Below are 13993 nucleotides of genomic sequence, written 5' to 3'. Positions count from 1 at the left end.
CAGCCCCTTAGTTTTGAGCAATGGCTGAGTGAGCTGTGATCACTTTGGATGCTGAAGAGTTGAGCCAGGCCAGCAACACATTATCAGAGGTTGCCAGTCAATAGATGGCACCCACTACAGCTGTAGAAAGTAGGCTTTCACATGCAGCATATTCATGGTGATTAAGGTGGCTGTTACTGTCTGTCAGTTACAGGAAATTACAAGGAGTTTGCTGTTTAAAGCTTCTTGCGTATGACGTCATACCTTGGTGTGCTGTCTAGATGGAGGGCAAGCAACTGGAGGCAGCAACTACCAACACTGCACAAATACCTATGATTTGGGCTGTTTATAGCTGTTCCAGTTGATTGGTCCTTAAGAAGTCTTAAAATGTCTTAATTTCAATGTTACAACAGTCATTATATAGTCTTAAATTTGACATTTGTGAGGTCTTAACTGCTACAAACATTTGATCTAATTTTCATTTATGCATCTTTTGATTTGTTTTCATGAAAATGAGTGAAGCTTTTCTATATAAAAGTCCACATTTCTAATGTTACAAACCTTTTGAAAACTATAATACTGTCATTTTACTTCATACATGCACTTACCTGTTGGCAAAATGTTATGAAATCTTACTGTATTAACCATATTCCTACATAACACTCACCTCTGCACAAGACCACATATATACGACTTGCCTGCAATGCTTACCTGCGATGCTTTAATCAGTGAAACATGATTTGTCCAAAATTCTGTCCTAAATTTGGTTAAAAGGTGTCTTGAAAGGGTCTTAAAAAGCAATAATTTGAACTGTTTGATACCTGTAGACACCCTGTTTGACTCCCAAAAACAGTAATATGTAAAGGGCTGAAGTACAAATAAAAATAACCTCAGAGAAATGACGTCAGACGTGGATCAAAAACTTTCGGCCCAAGTCTGGAGGAATGGGTTCAACTAACATGAAATGTAAACATTTACAATAAAGCCTTGAGTTAAACATGTGTTGAGTGCCATGTAACTACCATGTGTCATGACAACTCCTCTATAATTTTGGCAACAACCCCAGGTTTCTTTATGGCGTTTAACCAGCCCAGGTGACCTAGGATAGTGGTTTTCAAACTTTTTTTAATAACTTACCGCCTTTTGAAATGTTTTATCTGTCAATTTGGCTATCCCCTGACCAGAACAAAACATTTTTGGTTGAAAGGGAACAAACAAACTTGATTAAGATGATTGCATTAAAAATAGGAATATTAAATACATAAAATGAGGTCTCTCAAACATACATTTTCACTTGCTTCACTTATAGTATAATTAATTTTGGAATCATGCATGACTGATATTTTTTAAATTTACTTTTACAAAACCCTCATGTGCCCCCTGCAGTACTCCAAAGTACCCCTAGGAACACCCAACCTGCTAGTTAGCTAGCTAGTAGCCTGATGCTAGCAGTGTATCCATGTACAGAGTTGAAATATAAAAGACGGTAATGCTCAAGCGCAAGCAGTTTTAATACTACCTTGGTTCCGAGGTCATGGACCCAACAGCACACAAAATAGTCTATGTAGTCCTCTAGACTCTTGTACGCTTTCTTTTGGCTTGCAGTGTCGTAGGAGGTCTGAAGGATGAGGTAGTTTTCAATGACGATCGCGTCCACAAATAGGTCTTCATTTTGTATGAATTGCATCCAATATGAATTTCAATTTCTGACGATATTTGTTGTGTACAGGTTCATCTAACCCTTTGAATTTCAGGTCATTGTAGTCATGTGACTGCAAACAAACTCTCGCATTATAAAAAGTAAGAGCTTGTGGTTAAACTCAGTCTCAGCTATGTTGAATAGTGTTATGCTGTTTCATTCTCTGCTTCTCTCACACAGCCTGAAGTCATAATTATCTTGAATGAAAACAGTTAAATAAAAAGCGGTCACGTCTTCAGGGACAACTTTACTTTTTAATTAAATTCAGGGAAATGTTTTTTTTCTTCAATGTAGCCATTTTTAAAACCCTCCCAACACCACTGGCTCAATGAAAACTCCAAACAATGAGCACTTTGTTAATATTTGGGCATAGCTAAGATGAGGGCACAGGAGGTTAGGAAAAGCTTACTGGAGGGCGGACCGACTCACCGCTCGCTCTTTAACTCACCAAAGCCTGTTGCCAGAGGACAATGTGCTCCCAGCATTGCTCAGCATCACGTATACTCCAGAGGTCTTGTGGAAACAGTCGTGTGCGTGCATGGCATTAAATAAGAGCATTGAGGGGGCAGTGAAGTGACCTCACACGAAACAGGAACAACAGGCGTACCTCTCCTGGGGAGGATATTACAAGCTTTTATCTGACTATCACACGTTATTCAAAATAAAGATTAGCCCTCTGTTGTAGGATTTAAGCTTTAATCAGATTGTAATCTATGTGTTGTTTGCTTGTACATCAAAATAGTAGTTAGGGTGGTATCAACTAGACTTCTCAGTCACGCTATGATCCAACTTTTAGACCAGGTGGCATGGAAAACTTGGGAAGATTTAAAGTGTCTGAGTCTTGAAACATTTGTAAAATGCACATATGGGAAACTGATTAGCAACATTGTTCCTTTATTCACACAACTGTAGGAGGAGGCCACATGCACTTTGCTACATATATTAGGTGTGTATGTGGTGGATAAACCTTTGGATCCTTGAATCCTCCTATTTTTAGAGCTACCTCTGGATCGTGGCATTTGATGCTGTAAAGAAAAACCGCCAGTTTTCAATGAACAGTGAACAAAATCTTCAGACTATGCCAAGGATATGAAAAGGGAAATGTCTAAACTGTATAAGAATCAGGCTTTGGTCTTCTCTGGCATAAACCTCCCACCGACGCCTCCCAGGGGATGTCTCGTTTAGCAGAGTCACCAGCCCCAATCAGTCCCGCTTCATCAGGCGGGATTTGGGAAAGCTGATTCATAATTGATGAAGAGACAGTTAAGCTGTGCCAAAGAGAAATCGGATGAACTGTCAAAGCAGAACTCCGCTTAACCTTGTTGAACTCTGGAGGATTTTGAAGTAAGGATAAAAGTTAGGTTTATTTTCCTACAGTAGCCATTATTTTTTGGATGTAGACAGGGGTTAGGGAAAAGGCAAACAATTAAAAGAAACCCGGACAGCCTGAGGATATAACTAAAATGAATGTAGTGTATGTGCCAAAGTTGGGTTCTACTGTACAACAGCACTGACAGTCTTGTATTTCTAATATCACTACTGTTTGGCTGTAGTGAATCATAATTAAGGTGTTTTTTTTTCCTGTGTGTTTTAGGGAGTGGGGCCACAGCAGTGGTTCAGGCAGCCTACTGTTTACCACGCAAGGAAAAGGTGGCCATCAAACGCATCAATCTCGAGAAGTGCCAGACTAGTATGGACGAACTTCTGGTAAGACGCACACACAATTCTGCGCGTAAATGCATATTAGATTAAAAGTCCAGCTGAAATTGAATTGCATATTTTTTTTGTCTGCTACAGCCAATCAAATCTTGAATACAGTAGTAACATAGTAAGTAGAGCTGACGCTTACAGTGAGTCAGACAGCAGCCTGCTACTCCGCACAAGACCCACAGACTCTTTCCTGCAAAAGTCTCCTTCCTATCTTACTTACAAACATGAACATGCGTCTTGTCCTGCACCTTGTTGAACGAGCAGCCAAGCAAACATTCAGTGGGTGAAAGTGCACTGCTAACGTCAGTTTTCAGGCTAGAATGCTAATTATCTTAGCTGCTCAGCTGCAGCACATTAACCAGCCTGTTAACATACCTTTTAAATGTCACTTTGGTTGAGTGAGATGCTGGTTTGGTCCTTACTTTTCAATACCCATATCAACACACTGTCCGCTGATGACATGCAGGCTACAGCACAAGTTTATTTACTCTGTCTCTCGTACCCCACTGTGTAACACTGGCAGTCTGGCAGCTTGCCAGGTGCTGTCAATCAAACACTGACACGCCCCTCAAGCCGGCCAAAACGGAAAATGAGTATTCCTGATATTTCCCCAAAGACTTTTTTTCCTTTTAAATAATAAGAAATGCAGAATAATAGACTTAAAAAACACGTTGGCTTTATTTTAGCCTCAAAAAGGGATGACTAAATGTGATTTCTGTAGGCTTTGGAACATTTTCGTGACCTTGCTACTTTTTATGCGTGATCAAAGGGAGTTATAACCTCGCAGCACGAGATTTCATTTAGGGCTTTGTCTCTGTGGTCTGTGCGTGTGGATGGAGTTAGTTCCACCTCTGCTTTTCATTACTCGTTTTCTCCAAACCCTCCCTCCAATCATCTCTGTCACTTCAAACACTATTCTGGTTGTTCTCTGCAGAAGGACTCCACTTACTGCCAGGAAACTATTAGACCACCGTGGGACATCTTCCTGCAGACCGTATGATGTCTTTATACCCCAATGCAATCTCGTACCCGAGCTCAGCACATCATTTACTGGTGACATGTGGTTTACAACTGAGCTCAAGAGGTGGTGGGATTATATCAAACGCCCCTGCACGTAGAGATGATTAGGTGCTCGTTTGTGGCTTGTGTTCTGGGTTTAGAGAGTTTTTTATGCACAATATGTATTTGTCAAACAGTTGGGAAAGATGTCACAATACATGGCCTGGGGAAAGCTGCCTGGTAGCTGGCCTTTATTTTTTGCACCATATACACCAGATGTCAGGTTTTGGTCTGACACTGGGAAATGTGCTGCTGTTAACTTAGACCAGAAGTGTGATTGATGGATTTTTCCAGTCCTCGCTCCTAGCTGTCATCCAAAAGTCTGTGAAAGTAACCTGTGGGAAATAAATATTGTGTAAGCCTATACGTGTTCATGGAAGATTATGGCCAGAGATCACTGGCAGATTTCTCACTACTCGCTGGCAATACTATACCGAGGAAGAACCCCCTCACCCCCCCGATTTCTGGAGGATGAATCAGGGGAATGCTGCTCCCGGATTCTCGGAGCAGGCGGTCACATGGAATACAGCGAGGTCAGATTTCCTGCCAGTGGCCCCCCCCCCCCACCCCTCCAATTCCACAGCCTGCTGGGTACCCGGTTAAGCAGCGAGGAAGCATTAAATTGAACCCAGATCACTTCCCTAAAGTAGCAGCTTTTAAAGAGGATGCAAAGAGTTTTCAAGAAGCCGTTCTTAAATCTCACCTGTTAAATTCTGTAATGTCAGGAAAGCAACAATCTGTCATGTCTGTCATGTCTTTATATGTAGTGTTATGTTGTAGTTATTCCTGGCACAGCAGTTTGATGGACAGGCACTTTTGAGTGACTGGAGCTGGATGTGGAGGAGGTTTGTTTACAACTTGCGTGCGTTGCAGTTTGAATATCCTCTTGCATAATTACACATTTGTTACGACTGTTGCCTTTAATTATTCATTGATACTTATGAGAGAAATTATGAGTGCTCCTATGTGGTTATGGCTTATTCACAACACAGTACCAATCGATTTTTGGCTTGAAATCACTATAAAACACCTTCAGATCACAGTGACCTGATAAACATATTGGGTGTGTTTTGGTAAAAGTAGTTATTTATGGTAAAGGAACACTGAAGCACGCTAAAGGAAGTGATTCAGAGGCATATTCGTGCTCTCGGCATAAACATGAACGTTTTGTCAGTTTCCTCATCAATTGCAGATCGGCAGTGTCTCCATTCCTCAGTAGTTTATTGCGTGTGTGTAGATGTGTGCGTGCTGCAGTGAGATTGGGTCATACTGGAAGTGTGTGTTAGGCTCTGAGTAACTGATAGTGACGTAACATTGCTTCTATAGTGGCCTCTCTGTGTGTCTGCCATCAGTGTGATTCTGTGGCACCAGTTTGTGACCCAGCACTGTATTCAGTTTGTGACAATAGGTCATTTATTTTTTTGCTCAGTTTCAAGGTCCTCCGACACGCCAAATACTGCAAAGATCAGGCCTAATACAGAAAAAGCTGTGGGTATGGTGTGGTCTATTTTCTGAGGAATCTGTATGGAAACCTACTGAAGGGATTTAGTGTTTAGCTTGGATCTTGAAGGGCTTTAACATGAATTTATAGACCCATAACAAAATAGAATAGGTCAGTCCCAGTTCTGCTTAATACATAAACCAAAGTGACATCAGTCATGTCTCAATGAATGGCCTATTTTACTCAGGCTTTGTAGAAAAAACAGTAATTTGTATTGACATGTCAGAGAGATATCAGACAAAGGTTACTGACTCTATAAACCAATGTGATTTCCATTAGGGAGAGAAAGATCGTTTTATTAGATGGGTGGAATGAGGGGATGGATGTCTGGTCTGATGTTATTGATCTGAATTTTCCGCCTGCAGTCTGCCTGCTGGTCCTCGGCAAAAAAGAAGAAGTTAAGATTGAGAGAAAATATGTCAACCTTTGGCATGTATTGTTTAACAGATGTATGTATTGCCTGGGTTTTGGCCTTTGAATCCGCCTACTCCACTGAGTTGACAGATTCATCTGGCATCATGGCATGAAACAACAGGTTTCTCAGTTAATAAAGCAATTGATCAAATGAGTGCAGTGCGGGGAGTAACGATTAGCCAATCACTGCTATGGACAGGACTAATGCTGTTGTTAAGATGTGTACCAGAACAAAGGAGGAGTGATAACAACAATGGCCACCGCTATAGACAAGATAGATGCTACTATTGAGGCTGTTGGATTAAAATAAACGACATGTTTTCTTAATACTGTGCAACATCGTAGTTTATTTTGGTGCTCTGCTCCACTCTTCAACCTCAGGCAAAAACAGTATGTTGGCATGGCTACGCATCAGTGTTGATTTAAAATAAGATTAGATTGAGGTGGATTCATTGGTCTCCAGTGACTGGTCAGAGTGGATGCAGTGTCAGACTGAAGATAGCAACAGAGTTGACAGTTCTTTCTAAACAAAACTAACAAACAAAAACTAATTTTATTGTACTATAAAATATATTCCTTGTCAGTTTCTTATTCATAAGCTAATTTGTTGATTGACTTCTGACAAAATAACGATATTCAAATGCTATGTGTTGAACAACAAACCAAGAATAGTAACATAGCATTCAGAACATTGCCTTGATTTTTATGCCTCTGCACCGGCGATACCTGTGGCCAGAGGCATCATGTTTTTTGGTCGTCCGTCCATCCCATTATCGTGAACGTGATATCTCAAGAATGCCTTTTGAGAATTTGGCATAAATGTCTACTTGGATTATCAATGAACTGATTAGATTTTGGTAGTCATAGGCCAAAGGTCAAGGTCACTGTGAACCTGTCTCATTCTCAAGAACGTGATATCTCAAGAATGCCTTGATTTTCTTTTTTTTTTTTTTTTTGGGTGCCCACCTTGAAACTTTGCTGATCGTATAGATCTTCTGTTTGAAGCATCCATGTCTGTGAAAACATGGATACTGTAAACTGTAAATAAACTGTAACTGCAACTTGACGGAGTCGTGGAGGCATACACTGACAAAGCGATAATTCTAGTTTTCTTTTGGGGCTTAACTTTTCATAAAAAAAAAATTAGGGCTGCCCCTGAAAGTTGGAGACTTCAATCATCAGTCAGAGACTTCTCAGTCGTCTGAGATTGCTTTAAGTCGTATTTTTCTGCTAGTCGGTTTGCTGTGCAGTGTACTTCTAGGGACGTTTGGTCCCCAGTTTTTGCTATGGGGTGAGGGCTCTTGACTTTCACACTACTCTGTGATACAGAGAGCTGCGGACACAATAACGCGGCCTGGAGGAGGAGAGGCTTCACACAATAAAGCTCTGAGATAATTTTATCTTCTCTCTTCTGCTTAGAAGTGGTGAAATTACAGCGCACTGCAACTTAATGCGACCCACAGTTTCTGGCTTTTGTTTAAAATCTAGTGTCTGCAAAATATGTTGTTGTGCATTTCCGATCTGTCCTTAATGCAGGTAACTTTTTTCACTATAGTACAGTGAATGCTGCTGTTACTGTGAGCATCCCGCTGAGCCCGTTCAAATTTTAAAACTTCCTGGAAGAAAAAAAAAAGGCGAATATTCATATTGAACAGCCAAATCTGATTTGACTGACAAAATCTGAGACGGGTGTAGCCCTGAAAAAATTCCTCTGATAGATGTTACAGTATACAGCTAACTCATGCAGAAGTAGTGTTGAGGGAGAAATATACTATGCTAATTGTATGCAGCTTATGAGTGTAACACAGATGGTCATTATGAAAAAATCACTTTACAGTGATGTCCCACACAGGTTACCCTAAGTGTTTCATCTGCTGCTGTCATCAAAATTTTATCATAAGAGAGTGAAAGCGTTTGTGTTGGTGGAGGCTTACTGTATAGTGGCAGACAGGTGTGTCGCCTGTGGTTTGCAGGTTGGATTGTTTGAATGAAACTGCCCTAAATGTCTTGTGTATTAGGATGAGGTCATTGCAGCAACCAGACACAAAAGCCAAAACAAAGACTGGGAGGAGTATTTCTCTGTGTCTGTTCATAGCTGTGTCATCATGCGGAAATACTGTTAAATGTCTCTGTTTTCCAGTCAGCACCGAGATATCCTGCAAAAATATTTTCACAAAGCAAAATTTCATTTAATGTCAAAGGTTATACACTGAAGGTTAGGCAGAAAGAAGTAATGTGAATGGCTTTGAGCGGTGAGAACATTTCCACTGCCTTTGCCGCAGCATAGGTTTACAGTGACCTAATCCCCACAACAAAGAGTCTCTCTGATTCGCACATTGTCTGCTGGAAAAGATGGGAAAACCTGCCAACTGCCAGAGCACGATATCCTCCCTGTTATCCCATTGTTTTTCTTTTCTGGGGTTACCCTGGCCCACAGAGCTGTGATGACCTTCCTCTTCCACTGTGCTGAGAACAGAGGGGGGTTAGGCTCCAGTGAAGCCAGTTAGCAGCCAACAGGCTATATCATTATTGTTCTCTCTCAGCCTGTAGTATCCAGAGAAAGAATGATAGGGGAGACGACCCACAGAGCTCGCCGTCTGGCCCGACAGACTGGAAGTTATTAGACTGCTTGATAATCAAAAACGGCTTTAGTTGGGAAGCAGAGTGGTGTGTAGGCTCACCTGTTGGTCAAAAGGTTGCTGCTGCTCAATCTGAATGAAACCTCAGTGCTCTGAAAATCTTTGACTGACACTATTGTCCTCTACATATCTGTGTGCATTTAAACATGTCTATACTTGTCATGGTCCAATGACTGTTTCACGCACAGTCTGTATCCACCCTTATTATGACTCAGTTCATGCTCTTAACCCTCTTTTGTCAAGTGCTTTCTAAATGGCATCATGATGTCACCTGCCTCTCTCGGCGAAGGCACTCAGTGAAGGCCATGGGCTCGATAGTGATGACTCTGCAGCGGAGGCATACTGCTGCTAATGCACATTGTGTAAGCTAAGCATTTATGCTGATGGAACATCAGGCTTACGGTTTGACCCACAAGCATGTATTGATTAATGCCTTTAACAAATGTTTTCAGCAGCGGTGTTAAGGTTCCTCAGTTAACAGGCTTGTGGCGCACCTGTCATGGTCAACACTCAAAAGCTGTTTTGAATAACACTCTGAAATTTTGGGAAATATGGTAGTTTGTGGTAAAAGCCATAATTAGATGAGGAGGACAGTATTGATTTCACCTCAGTGCATCCAGTACAGAGATACTGCAGATCTGGCACGTGTTTAGCATAGCTTAGCACAGCTTAGCTTTTCTCCAGTGCTTTACTTAACTTTAAATGTAAAATGTGTTCCTGTGGAAGGTTCCTGTTGTAATTTATACTCTGCGTGATAACCTTTTACGTCACTAAGCAGGGATGTCAGTGACATTCAATTTACTAATCTATTAATCGACTCATCCTTTCAGCTCTTAGTTAGACTATATCTGAGTTTTCAATAAAATTGTGCTTCTCTTTGATTAATGGTACTACTTTTTTTCCTGAATGTAGCACCTAGCGCTGGGTATCTGTACTTGTTACCCAGTTCGACCAGAATAACCCAGCACCAAGTAGTATCGAAACATCTCTAGTCAAACGATACCTGCTACTGACCCTTTTTGCACAAAGGGTCTGATCTCTACACCGTCCCGACTCCCCGCTGGATCAGCAAACTTTCTGTTGCTGCCATCTCTGGAGCCATTGTCCTCCTGATGTCAGCTGAAATGAAAATTAAGAAAGAGGTGTTCAGGTGGACAGCTACATATTCCTGTCCTGTTTTTTCAACAGCTACCTGACGTCATTTCAAAACCCCAAATGCATGCGACTGAAATTTACCAGTAAACAAGGTCACTCGCTAATCCAAGACTTCGGTTACCATGAGCTAACACAGCAGCAGCAGTTAACATCCAAAACCCCAAGCATTTAATGATCCTAGTAAACTCACACTGACACCGAAATGTCTCGACTCTGTTGTTAAAAACCTTTATTACCTTTAGGTAACTTTAGCTGCATGATGCTAACAGTTAGCCCTGTTGCTATGTGTGTGTTGCCATACAGAATCTCACAACTGCCCCTGACTTGGAGCTCACACTCCCGCAGCAGCAGCTTCAACCCTTACAGTCTGTGGTGGGGTCGAGTGCAGTGTATGTAAAGGACTCGGCAGTTCGGTTTGGCAGGATGTCACAAACATGTTCAAATGCATGGCGATACGACACACTACTCAATTAACATCATGGGTATTGAATAAGGTACTCCATTGGCATTGGTATCACTTTAAGGTCTCTGCAACTGGTAGTGCTATTGTAATTTTATACCCAGCCCTAGGAGGGTACAGATAAATACCCATTAAACAAGTTCACTAAATATTTGTAAGATACACAATCAATAGTTTTAAGTGATATAACATAACTCTTAGACATTCTTGAAGAGCTTTGTATGTATATCCCATTACGGTTAGGCCTTCAGTTATAGACATAACTATGGCAACATGTACAGAGATCCTGTGCATTAGTTTGGAGCTCCAGTAACAGGTTCAGTCATTTGTCAAGTCAGTGCAGAAACAGAAGCAAACCCTCTGTGAATCAGTGGTCCCAACTCTGGAGTCAGAAAGATTTTCTCTTTCTTAGGAAGCTTGTCTATCCTCAAATGACTTTAGGACTGTTGCTGAAGTGACGGATTAGACTTCTGTGCCAGCATTACCTCAGCTCTCCTGCTTTCCAAACTCTCTCACTCTCTCTCTCACTCACACACACACACACACACACACACACACAGAGAGAGAGAGAGAGAGCTTACAGCTGTATAAAGGGCTGAGTCGCGGCTGTTTTTTCACTTCTGCATAGATATGCATTATATTGACCTAGCCTATTTCTCTTCTGTCTACTGACGTCATTAAGATCTTGAGTATCGCACTAAATCTTAAGAATAGCTGCAGCATTAAAGGCGTACACATTTATTGTGCCTGTGTTTGGTTTATTGCCTCCAGGCTTTTCTCATACCTTTTTGTGGGCACCAAATGAGAATGGCTGGGCATGGTATCTGTCTTGGATGAAACATAAGGAAGTGTATATTTTGTGTTTCACGGGTCATTTCACAACCACTACAACTGGTAAGAGCACTAAAATGGTCCTTTGCTGCTTCAGAAGTGGGACTAATAAGGATATTAATAATAAAGATATATTGGCTCTGCTATAAAACTTTAATCAATTTCCACTAAATGATGATGTGGCAAAGTGTCAGATTCTACCAGTGCTGTCAGGTCAAATGGTGTGTCATTAGATCATTGAAATGCTTTGTACATTTCTAATTAATTTGAATCTGTCTCTGTCTTTTTCTTCCTCTAACAGAAAGAGATCCAGGCCATGAGCCAGTGCCACCACCCCAACATTGTGTCTTACTACACCTCGTTCGTGGTGAAGGATGAGCTGTGGCTGGTCATGAAGCTGCTCAGTGGTGGTAAGTGCAAATGTCTTCCAAGGCTGTCTTCTTCCATCATGTGTCAGAGTTATATTATACTGACCTTTTCTTCTGCTCGTCCATTTGAATGTCTAGATCCCAGACAGGCAAAAAAAAAAAAAAAGATAGTACACTTTTTGTGCGCTAGTTTGGAGCACTGTTTTAAGCCACAGTTAAATTAGTTTTGTTAACACAACAGATGTGTTTTGGTTATCATCTGGGGGGTCCAGAATGTTTGGCAGGGCCCCTCATGATGAGAGAGGGGCAGTAGGAAGAGATGGGCTACTTGCTGCTGGTGATGTTAACTGTGATTGTAGGGAATGTGACAGCACTGATCCTCATTGTGTCCCATGTGAGCTGCAGCTCTTTCCGGGCTTTAACTCAGTAACAGTACAGGAGCTAATGACAGGGCAGAGGTAATAACAGCCTGCAGGCCGGCGTCATGGCACCCATGTGGCAGTGCTGCAATTAACTAGTGAGAGGAGCATGAAGAGGAGGCCACCATGGAGAAATAGACCTCAAAATGCAACGATTTCATCTGCTTGTCATTGTTTTGTTCATTTTAATTTTCACCACCAAGTGGAGTATTTGTGGTTCTGGATCAGACTGTGAGGGAGACGGGCTTTTACAATGAGCGTGTGAGGGCTCTTGGACACAAACAGCATGTAGATGAAAGCGTCCTGTACCACACATTTAGCAAGCATTAAGCACCGTCTTCAGAGATAAGTGTAATGGCCTTTTGTTTACAAAGAGTCAAAAAATGGTCAGCCGTTCTTCTCTTAATCCTGCTTTCAGTCTCACACACGTAATTATACAAGTGTACACAGATACATCCACACGCTAAACATTTACACTCTGTTTCTACCCTTCCTTATTCCTGTGTAAACAGCGTCCCACTGTAACGGATAGTGCCCAGGTGGCACGCCTGGCTCCCTCGGATACACTCAAGTCATGAGCCGCTTGGCAGCCGCCTTGCAGCTGGGCCCGGGGGCACAGTGCCCACCAAGCGACGCTTGAGCAGACGGCCAGCCTCACAGTGGGAGCTGACACCACTTAAGATGGCCTCTCCCGTTCCCCTTATCCTAGTTAAACAGAGGCCCTTGATGTTGAGTTTTATTGTGCGGAGTAATTAAATGATGGCCATGGCGACGTCTGCCATGGAGACAGACCTCAAATGAGGTCGGGTTTATAGACCATCACTCCACAGGGCAGAGCATACCAGCCCAGAGAAAGGCCAACCGCTGTCTGCTCCTCTGACTTGATGGAGCGTAAGAAACCCTCCACCCTCCGACATCCTGTCTTGTGTCTTCTGCTGTTGAAAGACTGTTAACAGCTCGACAGTTGATCTAACAAAGCACTGACATGTTTTTACATCAGCAGTGTTTGTTTGTAAAGTGCCATATGATGAAGCAGCAGAATACATTCCTATAGAACAGGTTTCATTCTTAATAGAAGAATGTTGTTAGACCACTAGATCACACTGGTTTAGCAATATTTTCACATTTGCTACAGATGAGAGCTTAGTAGTTTGCTGGAAAAGTTGCTAAACAATCTCTTAAATACTTACATGTCTGGATAAGCTATGTTTTACTGAGCCACAATACAGAATTAACTGATGGTATGCTACTCTTGTTTTGGCATATACCATTTCTTAGTGGTTGACTATCGGTATGCCACTTATAGTAGGTATGTCACTCATGTTGCACTGGCAGATACCAGTGCAGCATGATACTTTTACCCCCGGGCGTACTGCAGCAGTTGCCATGGGGTGTGTGAAAACACTGTGAAGTAGCTCAGCTTATTTAAAAAAAATTGTTTGTAGATAGATATAGATGTTTTTTGTGTTGCAAGAGAAAAATAAGCCCATAAATTGCTTTACAAATTGGTTTGAGGCAGCCATGACAAGATTACTTCACACGACTCACCTCCTACCTTACCTACAGATGTAGGACCTTAAGACCACATGTAGAGGTTTAGAATATGTGAAAACTAGCTAGCAAGACTAGTAGTATACAGACCAACTTTATTGTTAGACCAACATGATTAGGCATGCAGCATTGAAGTGATCTTGACAGTTGTCCTATAAGTGTGGCTAGAGTTTTATCTCTTCAGACATTTTCCCCTCTCCATGCACTT

At 41.7% G+C, this 13993-nt stretch overlaps 1 protein-coding gene across 1 annotated transcript in view; it reads left to right on the top strand.

Moving 5' to 3' along the window:
- The window catches only part of oxsr1b (oxidative stress responsive kinase 1b), a 51035-nt gene that overhangs the window by 6313 nt on the left and 30729 nt on the right, over positions 1-13993 (top strand). Inside the window, exons 2-3 of the mRNA XM_049564632.1 lie at positions 3273-3385; positions 11749-11857. Of these exons, the coding sequence (XP_049420589.1) occupies positions 3273-3385; positions 11749-11857 (222 nt within the window). The remainder of the gene's footprint in view (positions 1-3272; positions 3386-11748; positions 11858-13993) is intronic.

Source organism: Epinephelus fuscoguttatus, linkage group LG21 (genome assembly GCF_011397635.1).
Source record: "Epinephelus fuscoguttatus linkage group LG21, E.fuscoguttatus.final_Chr_v1".
Taxonomy (NCBI): Eukaryota; Metazoa; Chordata; class Actinopteri; order Perciformes; family Serranidae; genus Epinephelus; species Epinephelus fuscoguttatus.
Note: the sequence above shows the minus strand (reverse complement) of the source record. Positions and strands in the feature narration are given on the sequence as shown.